The sequence below is a fragment of the Typha latifolia genome, chromosome 15, assembly GCF_019914945.1.
Source record: "Typha latifolia isolate L0001 chromosome 15, TyphaL0001v2, whole genome shotgun sequence".
Lineage (NCBI taxonomy): Eukaryota > Viridiplantae > Streptophyta > Magnoliopsida > Poales > Typhaceae > Typha > Typha latifolia.
Window position 1 is genome coordinate 7,888,349 of NC_133100.1, and position 11,575 is coordinate 7,899,923.

An 11,575-nucleotide genomic window follows, 5' to 3' on the forward strand; every position below is an offset into this window, starting at 1 on the left:
TAGTTTATATTATGAAAAATCCTAGTATGCCTAATTCAAAGATGCATGATGAAATGTCCATTGAATGGTCTTGTGTCCTTAAGCTAATTCTACTCCACAAAGTCTAGAGCTACTCTTTCATTAGGAGATAAATATAATAGTTTAGATTCTTCTTAGTCTGAGTGCCCTGAAAATTTTGCAATCAATCAATTGAATCTCAGTGGGGACTCCTCTAATTTTCATTTTTTTCTCCTATCTCCTTTTCTTTTTTAATAAACATATGGCAAACTTTATTATTATTATTTTCTAAATCAGACTGCAAACTGGTTAGCTAATTATTGGGATAAGGCAAACTAAGGTGATGCTCTTTAGTGAATGAATTATAAACAACACTTGTATCATTTTAACAACAAGAGAAGAAAATTATATAAATTGGTACTTGTCAAATTGTATTACCACTCATGTCCATTCCATGGCTGTAAACTTGGACTAATCAACATGAGCTGAAATTGAAAGCCAATCAAAGTGGTCTCAAATTCTTACTGGCGTTCAAGCATTCGCAACCACCTGTGGGGGAGCTGTCCACATCCTTACTTTTTTTTGACTGCATGGACCCAAATTTTCAAATAAAAGTTGCAAGGATTGTATTGGTGAGAAGAAGATAAGGGAAAATAGATGAATTTGCAATGGTTCACAGTGAATATTGGATGGAATTCAAGCATCCAAATCATACTCATTTTGTTTGGCTTGTTGCAAAGTGCCAAAGTTTGGTTTAGAAACATAAGGCTACAGGAGTTGGTGAATTTTTAGCAGCAACAACAACAACAACAACAAAAAGTGCACAATAATGATGACATGGATCAAAATTCTCACTTCCATTTCTACTTTTTTCATCACTTTTGAAAATTATGAGCCTAATGATAGAGTAACTTCTCTTATAAATAATAGGTTGGTTGTATTATATAATTTGAACTCGTTATAGTCCGTTTCTTAGGAGAATTAACTCAGCTATCTAGTTGATGATTAGCTCATGAGATTGTAATTTATAAAACAAAGCTAATAAGAAATATTTTGAGAGAGAGAGAGATACAGAGAGAGGTTGGAGGAGGGAATTCAAATAGGGGAAGACTGCAAGAAGGAAGACCCTAATTTGATCCTCTTAACTCTAATAGCTGTACATTGAATTCTACGTTCTCTAATTGGGTCAAATATTGGGGTGTCATTTTCTATGGTGCACGTGTTGTGCACTTGGACTAGAGTCCTGGTCCCATGATAGCTCTTCTAGATGGAATGCCTTTTGGCTCTTTCTGTAAAGCCAAAAGACAGAAGCCAAACTTGTATTATATTGTAGTCTGCAGAGCTTTTTCTCCTCTAACTTAAGACTACCTGAATGAGCTTAGGAAACTATCAAATATTACTTGCCAACTTTTTCCTAATATCTATCACATGAGATTGTAGTTCAACTTCTCTCTCTCTCTCTCTGGCGGCTAGGTGATACTGAACTGTTTCTTTCCCCCCTCCAAGTTCTCCATTCATTTCAGATCATGCTTCTATGTCTGTCATGGTAAGCTTGTTATGGTGATGTAAGAGGATATATGTATATATATACATGGACATCAATGCTGTTGCTGTTTCTTTCTTGTTTAGTATTCTTTACATGCCACTCACACCAATAAGAGAATCTATCTGCATCAAATTTAGTTTCACATTTTCACAAAAAACTATCAAAAGTAGTAACTCTGCAAAGTATTTAGTTTGAAGCTTCAGACAAAAATCGACCAATAAATCTCTTGTTCAACAAGTAGCTTTGACAAGAATTTGGTCTGAAGTTATCTTATAGAAGATGATTTTGCATGACTCGTGGCATAATGTGATAGAATTGTATTGTTGCAGCTGAGTCAGCGAGAGCTTTTGACAGCCCAAAGTAATGAATGAGGATGAATCATGCAGAATATAGACAACAAAGTTCAACAAATAAGAATTTCATCAAAGGATTCGTAAATGGCGAATTATTCGATAAGAATGAACTTCAGGACAAGTACTTGCAGGAAATGTTAGCAGAGCTTTATGTACAAGGTTGCATTTCGGCAAACAATGTTTCCTGTGCAAGCAGTCAGTGAGAAGTGAGAACCAGCACAAGCGTATCATCTTTCTGGCAAAGGTCTTGTTAGACCTGCACATAGCCTCGGACTAATTTGCGTCCTTGGCTTCCATTTTACAAATGTTACACTAAAGAGAATCAAAAGGGCAGGGCCCAGTTGACAAGGCCGCTCACCAGAACATGCAGAAATATTGCTTTACTTAGGCCATGAACCTTCCAATCAAGCTCTCAAAGGAAAAGAAGCTAGTCTTTACTGCATCACCAGAGTCTGCAGACTTGGCACCAGAAGGAAGCTTCTTCACATTGAGCATCACAGTTTGCCCAATCTCTCGACGCAGGGCCTCAATGGTCTTCATGTCCACTGGACTCCCCGCAGGATCACGCACATAGAACTGACTCATTGCTTGCTCTCCTACTGTTGACACGTCGGCTCTCATGACCGACAAGCCATACTCCCGAAGAACTCTTGTCACGTCTGAGAGGAGACCCACTCTATCTCTACCACGGAGCTCTAAAGTCAAGCCCTGTCATTACTCCACCATCAAAACCAGAGACATATATACTTGGCAAATTTGAAAATTGCAGTGAACACTTTACTTCTAATTTCTTAGGAGACATACTATATCGTAGGAATAATATTTCTGCAAACCATAATGGGCTTGTTTACTATCAACACAAGCAATCAGAGATTATTCAGAAGTCAGTACAACCAAAGATAAGATAAGCTGAACAAGATACCATATGCGGTGTTCCTTATTTGTCCAAGCAAAGTAATAACAGAGAGGAAATCCACATAAACAAAAATTACAGCAGTTTATCTACATACCCAATGCACCTTTCGTAGAATGATGTACAAACTCAGTCAATCAGCATATTCCAGTTTCAGGCATCAATAGAGATATCTATCACGTTATAACATTTTAATGTTCAGAGGTAATGCTCAATCTGCCCAAAATAACTTGCTCAAGTGCTTCTCAAAGATGAGAAGAGAGTTCATAATCTAATAACATAGTATAATGACCAGACTGAAACAAAAAAAATTAACACTAAACATCAAGACTTGAGAAAATTATTTCTAGAAAGTAGAAACTAACTATTATCATCTGGTATTTGAGGTTATGCGGTCGGTCATTGATGACTGACTGCTTTAACAAGATTCAGGCAGACTCTTTTAGGATGTCAGTTCTTGCACTTACATGTTTCTTGCTATGTTGCTATCTTCTTCTTGTCCTTCAATAACCTTCAATAAAACTATTATGTTGCATATTTAATTTAAAGAAAACATAGACAAACATAATGGTTACTTATGTAACAAGCTGATAGACATTACCAATAATCCGTTTGCATCTTCACCTTGTGATATTGGGAATTTTTTCACAACAGATACACAAACATCCTTTCCACTAAGTTAGCGCCTATTCATTGTATACTCAAATTCTTGGATCTTATAATCGATAAATGAAATACAGTACGAAACACAAGACTCGTGTTTGCATCGTGGACACAAATAGTTTATACCAATCCTGAAAAGACGAACTAATTTCTAGAGGTTTTTCACTGACCTCAGATGCTCTTCTTAGAATTGCAGCTTCAAGGCACTTAATCACCTTCTTTGTTTCATCTCTAGATTCAATGGCACAGCCATCCTTACGACGTATATACAGCTCCTGCAGATATCAAATTTTGAGAAACACATTTTGCAGCAAGTAGCAAAACATAACTGAATTGTACATGGATCATTTTGGTCATCATAGTTCCCAAATCTATTGACTCAACTTCTCAACTATGGCAAGAAATGTTATCCTTTTTGGAAAATGAAACATGTCGAACATAGGGAATCCACTTTTTTCCATTGTGGAATTTGAAGAGAGGAAACACAAACAAGGACAAACATTCAATCAAAAATACTTTCCATGAAAGGCTTCTCAGAAGTCAGTATTCAGCACGATGCACTAAGTACTTCAATATAAATTATTCAATGCAATCAAAATTATCGAAGAGAATTTGATTGGCAGACCCAATATTACTAAGTTGTCTAATTTGCAGATCAAGGACAAAGTAGTACAGATGCCAACATGATATAATAATATAACCTTGAGTCTTTTTAAAAGCCATGAATGTACCTGCAAACCATAGAAGCCATCAGATGAGATAGAGGCATGGAAGACTACATACTGCAAGTCAGTCAGCGTGCACACTATATCGAACAATAACTTGGATCGGTCTTTACACTTTATGTTCACCACAGAGTAACCTTTTTCGTCACAACGATCAATAGTTATGATAGGCTTTGGAGACATGTCATGCTTCCCTTCCTTTACACCGACATCGCTCTCATAATCCTTGTCGGCGAGCATCAACTGGTGGAGGCGACGATCCAGATGGGTGGATCCCAGCGAGAAGCTGGTTCGAGCACCCTTAGCATCACCACCATATCCACGTAAAACATTCCTAAGCTGCTCCTCCATTTTAGACAAACGAGCAGGGTCATCCACTGCTGCACTTGTAGCCTCATCATTGACATAGACAACACACGCAACTCGCATCTTGTGAGTCCAGACCTCACAAGCGATTACATTGCAATGCAGATTTGCTAAGACAGCAAATACTTCAGAAAGAAGGCCTGGACGATCTGTTCCGGTGAGCTCAATAGCAGTGTGCTCACCAACTGAGTGCATTCCCACTGGTTTTCCAGGTGAAGAGTCTCCTTTGCGGTCTACAATATTGCTCCCTGGGCCTAAAGCCTGAAAGGGGGATTAAACAAAAGGTTAGTGATTCACGTCAATAAAAGTGAAGGCTAAAGCCTGAGGGGAATGCTTCTTAAACTCCTCAGTCTGAATTGAGTGCATAAAATGCTACTTAGAAGCCTTATGCCCTTAATGAAACATCAAAGACACCAAATACTATCCACAAGTCATCACTTCCTCAAACATATATCACCATTATTCAACAAAGCAGTCGATTGGACATACTACATATTATAAATTGAGAATACTATTACATAGTAAGATTATGTTGTAAAATAGTGGAAGATGCTGATAATCAATGCAGCTGAAGGAAATGTACCTTCTCAATATACTCGATGGTCTTCTGGTCAGTAATCTTCTTACCTTGCTGATCAGTCACATGAAAAACTGCATTCAGCCATAACACCAAAGCAAAGCATCAAAGTTAGTTAACCAAATCAAGGTTGATTTAAAGATCAGCATTGCGCTGAACTCTGGTTCTATCTTACCATCCATGAACCATTTGCCATCAGAAACTATGTAAGCTTTGGAGATGGCTAGGTCCAGGTCACTTAGTACCTGGACCACTTCTAACAGTATCCCTTCCTTGTTCATGCTATCCACCTGGCCATCAAGGATAAAATAGTAGTCCCATCAAGCGTAAATCCAGATTCAGTAGATTTTTTTAACATTTAGGAATGTTATGATGAAAGAGAGATCTTTGAAGTCTGTTGAGCAAACAAAAAGAATCTTTCAGATAATAGTTAGATAGGGAAGAAAAATTGACACAGAACTGAGGTTCGAATTTGCTACAGTTAGCTTCAAATAGAACTTCTACCCTTCCCCAGATGCAGGTAATTGAACTTGCAATCATGATATTACCCCTAATAGCTGAGGCAAGATGATCACAAGCACCAGATATGAGTTCTTTTAAGTGATAGCCAAATTAAGATCAAGGAGGGCTTACCTTTATTAATGTACAGTCGTCAGAGGTTTCATTGTCTATACACACTCTGCAAGAACCAAGTTGTAAGGATCTTAGTGTCTACAACATAACTTTATGTGGTGATAAAAATCAAGAATACCAACAAAAGTGAAAGAGAATTCAATGGAATGTGGTCCAGCATTCTCAAAATTAATCTCCTATGACTAGAACAAGTAATAATTACCTCCAAAGTCCAAACATATACTTTACTTTCAGTTATATTATATTCCCATCTTATGCAAGCACACAGAGATATACCTGGGGGGATTGATATTTTGATTGTAGTTATCATACTCGGGGTCAAAGTACGGCGACATATTCGGAAAGTCAACCCCTGTGCAAGAAATACATTAGCATACCTTAAAGCATTATAATTATCTGTTAAAAAAATAACATGAAATATTTTTTGGATTAGCTAACAGACATGTAGTTATAAAACTAATAGTAACCAACGGTGGATCCAAAAGTAAGCATATGATATGATTCTGGCGTGCTAGGAAAGTATCCATAGGAATCCAAATTCCACGTGGACATGACTGTGCGGTGATTAAAAATATTCGACGCCACTGTGGCCCCGATAGTATAGAAAGCTAAAAGGACTGGTGGTCGTCAAAAGTAGTAGTGGAGTGGTGCGATTAAAAAGTGTGCATTTTCATGAAAAGCACACGTGGCCAATAACCATTGGCGGTCGCTGTACTTCCCTCGCTCTCCAATGGATGGGGCGGAACACGGACAACTAGTCCGCATAGATATGATTATGCGGTGCGGGGGAAGACGGCGTGAGGAGAAGTGGTGACTTCCGTGTCGGAAGCCACTGAGGCAGACAAAGACATCGAGATTAGCACGGGAGCCGTGCGATAGAGATCGTACGGGTGGGAATCGCCTCCAAGACAACTTGCTACTACGATAGGAGGAGAGCCAGCGGAGGAAAGAGGAGAGCAAAAGGAGAGCCGGAAATGAACCGCTTCTTTCCCAAACCAAGAAGAAGGGAGGGGAATCCGTAGCAAAAAACCGACGGGATCGAGATTCAATTCATCTATCTCACAGATTCTTTCCGAAAACCGCCAAGATTTCTTCTTGGTCGGCAAATGACTAACTCTCTCTCCTCTCCTCTCCTCTCTTAAACGCACACACACACATTCTATCGAACAGACAGCGCTCAAGAGGAATCCTTCCAAGAAACCGGCGAGAACGAAAAATCACAGCAGTCCTGAAATCAAGATGTCCAAGATCAAATGGGGATACGACGAGTACCTCCTCTCCCGTCTCGTTCTCCTCCTGTCTGCCACGCTGGTACTCAATATAGAAGGAGACTTCTAGAGAATTGGGGAAGCCCAGATAGGGATGAGACGAGTACCTCTTTTTTTCTTTCTTTCTTCCTTCTATCTCTTCTTCTTTCTCCTCCTCCTATAGAGGATTTGGGGGAATGGTGGTATCTTTCGACGTCGGAAGAGCACTTGCACTACTCTTATCTATCTCTCTCTTCTCTCTAATGCACATTCTATCGAACAAGTGGGATGCCACAAAATAATATACTGATATAGTCTAAATAAATCACCTATTTATACACGAAGATATTTTTTGAGGAGGAGGAAACGACGCGAGGCGCTTAGCGAGGGGCCGTGATGCTACCAGCCATGTTTGACGGCTCAGATGACTGGCCGGATAGAAAGATAATTTTGCACTTAAAACCCTACATTAGTTTAATATTAGTGTCAAACATAGGGTGTCAAATGTAAATGTCTTAGAGAAAAGAACATTATTATATGTATAACGGATGGCTGCGCTACTTCGACATGGGGTCCTACCGTGTGGCCAACGTGCGACGAGATGGACGGCCGATGCTTGCCTTTTGATACGACCCGGGACGAGAAAATCGCCGTATAATGCATCATGTTAGGCATAGGACCGACAGGATGTGGAATGACGATAATACCCTCATGGTGTATCACGTGAGTTGGTGGGAGGTGGTAGTCAGATGGAACCGACGATAGCCCGAGCGCCACGTGAGAAACATAATGCCCATCAGTTAGTACCCAATCATTAGGGTTAAATAATTTGTTATCCTGGTTAGAAATTTTTACTCGAATTTGTTAGGATCCTAACTAAAGCAGCAAATTAGATATATGTTAAATCATTATACCAACAAATTGTAATAGAATTAGTAGGTACAGTTTTCTATGACCAATGATGTTATGAGTTTAACTTCAACTCTAAATAATATTGTGGAAAAATTATTTGGTAGTTTAGTAGCTTGGTTTGATTCGGTTGATGGCTCAACAGTGTGGTTAGCTTGGAGGAATAACTCTGCAGCACATCAGCTTAAAGCAGGTCTCGATGACGTTTAGTTCAGAGCAATTGTTCGACGACACATATGGCTTGAAGCCTAGACTAGATAGCTAAAAGCTCGGTGGGGCCTAAGTGCCTCTGTATCTAAGGAGAGTTGGTCATTTGTCCCGCCTATATCTAGTCTTCAGACTCATAAATAATAATAATAAAAAGCTACACTCATTGTGATTAATCCTTACCGTTAAAAGGGTGGCATACTAACCTCCCAAATCTCGAGGCAAAAGGAGGTGGAGATGCACGTGCGGTAAGGGTGGGTACAGATGTTAGCGCGACCCTAAACTACCCCCAAGCCAAATGGCAACTCGAGCGAGCCTCACCGCCCTCTCCTCAATTAACAACCCATGGCCACTTCCCTCACTCTACTACACTACCAAACCCTATCGCCTCCTCTTCTCTTGCCGATCCATCTCCTCCTCCCCTCGCCTCCGCTCTCGTAGGTCTCCCTCTCCGGTGGCTTCCATGCCTTCTTACGACAAGGAGCTCGCCGCCGCCAAGAAGGCGGCCTCTCTCGCCGCTCGTCTCTGCCGGGTTGGCCTCTGTACTAATTCTTCCATTTGGTTAAGTTGTGCGGATGGAGTACGCTTTTCTTGAGAGAAAGATGAGATTTTTGAAGAGTACCAGGGGGTGATGTTGAGTTTATGCCGAATTTTACTCTTTTTTCCTCTTTTCGTCATGTTTTTTTTTTTTTGGTTGCTTAAAAATTTAGAGATTAGAATTTTCCTGCTATGGTGATTTTGTAGGATTTGGGGCTAACCTGATCGAAGACAATGGAATGATTTATGAAGAACAATACACTAGATTAAGTTAATGTCTATGGTCCCAATAGGTGCAGTAATGTTATCTTTCAAGCTTCCACCAATTAGGATTGGAATACTGGCTGCATTTTTATAGACATGCAAAACCACTTTAATTAGTTTTAAAGTTGAACTACAACTTCCTAGTGAAAACTATATTGCAGGTTCGATCCTGTGAAGGAAACAGTACTGCTGCTCTAATTCTGTTTCTTTCTGCTTAAATAGATGATATTATGCATTTAGTTGCTCGTTCAAGATCATGGAACCGTATTTTATTTTAATTATTAATTTTCCAGATTGTACAAAAGGAACTTGGGCAGTCAGATGTTCAATCGAAAGCTGATAAAAGTCCTGTCACAGTAGCTGATTATGGTATCAACTAAACACTACATTTAGGTTTTTTCAATTGAGCTTTTATTCATGCATGATGGTACTTCCTCTTGTTGATTGAAGAAAAACATTTAGTCAATAGAAAGAAGTAATGGTTTTAAGGAGGAGAACAGTTCATAGGGCCTATTATGCTTGGCAGTGATCTTATAAACTACAGTTCGGATCTGTCTGATGATCTCCCTATTTGGGTGGGATTATTGCTGAATTTTACCTCCTAAATAGCTTATTATCAGAGGAAACCCTCACTTTCCATTCCTTCTCCTAAATCTGCAGGTTCACAAGCATTAGTAAGCCTTGTTTTGAACTTGGAACTTTCTTCTGCATCCTTTTCTTTGGTGGCTGAGGAGGTAATGTGGACTGGATTATAAATTCTTTTGTCTGATATGTGTTGGAAAAGTTACCTGGCATGTACACCTATAGGATTCAGGGGACTTACGGAAAGATGGAGCCCAAGAAACATTGAAGCGCATAACCAACCTAGTAAATGATACTCTTTCTACCGATGGTACGTACAATATCGTGGTATCCGAAGAAGCTGTTCTTGCTGCTATTGATAGTGGCAAATCTGAAGGGGGCCCTTCTGGCCAACATTGGGTATTGGATCCTATAGATGGAACTAAAGGGTGAGTGCGGTGATTCAAGTTTGGAACTTTTATCTTACTATTTTCAATGCTTCACTCTCAATGACATATCAGCCATCTCTATCATGCACTGATGGTCAGGCTTTGTTCATAGTGCATAGAAATCAACTTTACATGGTTCAGGTAGGAGTGTCTTTTGTGGGTGTGAGTCAGATCCTTGTGATTTAGCAAACCCTTACAACATTAGCTATTTACTATATGTTAATGATGAATGCTCAGTTTGCAATTTTTTCAGCTGAACCCAAGTACTTGGGACATAAGGCTATGGAGTACCTGATCAAGATTATTTCTCTCTTTTGTGCTGTTAGTTATTGATCACTGATGCATAGGATAACCTAGATGTTCTGTTGCTGATCTTCCATATCAACCAACTTTTCTTTTGTAGTCTGTCTTCATGTATGGTATTCAATTCAGGTTCCTAAGAGGAGATCAATATGCAATTGCATTGGCATTGCTTGATGAGGGGAGAGTAGTGTTAGGTGTCTTGGCATGTCCAAATCTTCCTCTTATGCCAATTCACAGTGTTGATGAGCAATATCATGAAAACCCGATCGGTTGCCTTTTCTCTGCTAAAATTGGTGATGGAGCAGAAATGCAATTGCTGAATGGCTCTTCACCAACAAAGGTTGATCCTCTGATTCCTGTTCTTATGACCCAAGCTTTTTTCCTTCCTTTTTTTCTGATTTACTCGGCTTTCTTCAGATTCATGTCAGTTCCAATGAGAATCCAGCAGATGCTTCATTTTTTGAATCTTTTGAGGCAGCACATTCACTGCATGATTTATCCAGAGCTATAGCAGAGGTATGGGTAAATGGCTCATCTTTGTCTTCCATTCTTGAGAGATATGCAAAGTCCTGAGTTGGATATATTCTTTGTTTCCGAGTAGAAACTTGGTGTCCAGGCACCCCCTGTCAGAATTGATAGTCAGGCAAAATATGGTGCCCTGGCCCGAGGAGATGGTGCCATATACTTGCGCCTCCCACATAAAGGTTACCGCGAGAAGATATGGGATCATGCAGCTGGTTGTATTGTTGTCACTGGTATGCATATATGAATTTCTTGGTTTCCTTTTTTGTTATAGATAAATGATAATTTAATGATGTCTGGTTAAAGCGGTGCCATCGGGATTTTAATTTAGATACACTCATCCAATTTGAGTCTCTTTAACCATTTGAGCACTATCCAATCATCCCTTTAACCTTTTGAGCACTATCCAACATCAAAATTCAGATAAAAGTAAGCAAAAAGTTGCCCACATTTTTCTTCTTTTAACCACTTGCTCCATTCATGATGTTCTGCAGAAGCTGGTGGCCTAGTGACAGATGCTGCAGGAAATAATCTGGACTTCTCAAAGGGGAGGTTCCTTGATCTCGACACAGGCATTATTGTGACAAATAGGGCTTTAATGCCATCACTGCTAAATGCAGTTCAAGAAGCTATACGGGAGAAAAACCAGGCTGCTTCCCTCTTGTAATCCTTTTCTATGATGGATGTCATTTATCGTTTTGTATGGAACTAACTGTCTGGTTTTTACCAGCTAAAGTGTGATAAATTTGAAACTAATGGATCTGAATACTTTTTAACCATAGAGTCTGCTGGATTTGGGACAA

At 39.5% G+C, this 11,575-nt stretch overlaps 2 protein-coding genes across 5 annotated transcripts; one reads left to right on the forward strand and one right to left on the reverse strand.

Moving 5' to 3' along the window:
* Positions 1–1,945: 1,945 nt before the first annotated feature.
* Positions 1,946–7,290, reverse strand: LOC140801706 (ACT domain-containing protein ACR3-like). 4 transcript variants are annotated; one of them, XM_073156949.1, is made up of 8 exons: positions 7,149–7,290; positions 6,050–6,125; positions 5,774–5,819; positions 5,316–5,430; positions 5,147–5,214; positions 4,204–4,824; positions 3,643–3,747; positions 1,946–2,604 (listed from the first exon to the last, which is right to left on the reverse strand). In XM_073156949.1, the coding sequence occupies exons 2-8, from the start codon at positions 6,106–6,108 to the stop codon at positions 2,281–2,283; spliced, it is 1,338 nt and encodes a 445-aa protein (XP_073013050.1). In that variant the 5' UTR covers positions 6,109–6,125; positions 7,149–7,290; the 3' UTR covers positions 1,946–2,280. The 4 variants fall into 4 exon arrangements, with proteins under 4 accessions (XP_073013050.1, XP_073013052.1, XP_073013049.1 ...); XM_073156951.1 differs by having other exon boundaries at positions 5,316–5,534; XM_073156948.1 differs by having other exon boundaries at positions 7,046–7,194.
* On the forward strand, positions 7,271–11,548 carry LOC140801707 (3'(2'),5'-bisphosphate nucleotidase-like). The gene is made up of 8 exons (XM_073156952.1): positions 7,271–8,668; positions 9,231–9,306; positions 9,598–9,671; positions 9,745–9,947; positions 10,380–10,590; positions 10,668–10,766; positions 10,852–11,005; positions 11,267–11,548. Exons 1-8 carry the CDS (start codon positions 8,435–8,437, stop codon positions 11,437–11,439), a joined length of 1,224 nt encoding a protein of 407 aa, XP_073013053.1. The 5' UTR covers positions 7,271–8,434; the 3' UTR covers positions 11,440–11,548.
* Positions 11,549–11,575: the final 27 nt, after the last annotated feature.

What these genes read in the sequence shown, in the direction of transcription:
- LOC140801706 (XM_073156949.1), bottom strand. Translation starts at nt 6,108, where the DNA reads ATGTCGCCGTACTTTGACCCCGAGTATGATAACTACAATCAAAATATC. An exon ending in ACGACTGTACATTAATAAAG is followed by an intron (nt 5,431 to 5,773) that starts GTAAGCCCTCCT and finishes CTTGATGGCCAG; the next exon opens with GTGGATAGCATGAACAAGGA. An exon ending in TTCTAAGAAGAGCATCTGAG is followed by an intron (nt 2,605 to 3,642) that starts GTCAGTGAAAAA and finishes GAGTAATGACAG; the next exon opens with GGCTTGACTTTAGAGCTCCG.
- LOC140801707 (XM_073156952.1), top strand. Translation starts at nt 8,435, where the DNA reads ATGGCAACTCGAGCGAGCCTCACCGCCCTCTCCTCAATTAACAACCCA. An exon ending in TCGCCGCTCGTCTCTGCCGG is followed by an intron (nt 8,669 to 9,230) that starts GTTGGCCTCTGT and finishes TTAATTTTCCAG; the next exon opens with ATTGTACAAAAGGAACTTGG. An exon ending in TTTCTTTGGTGGCTGAGGAG is followed by an intron (nt 9,672 to 9,744) that starts GTAATGTGGACT and finishes GTACACCTATAG; the next exon opens with GATTCAGGGGACTTACGGAA.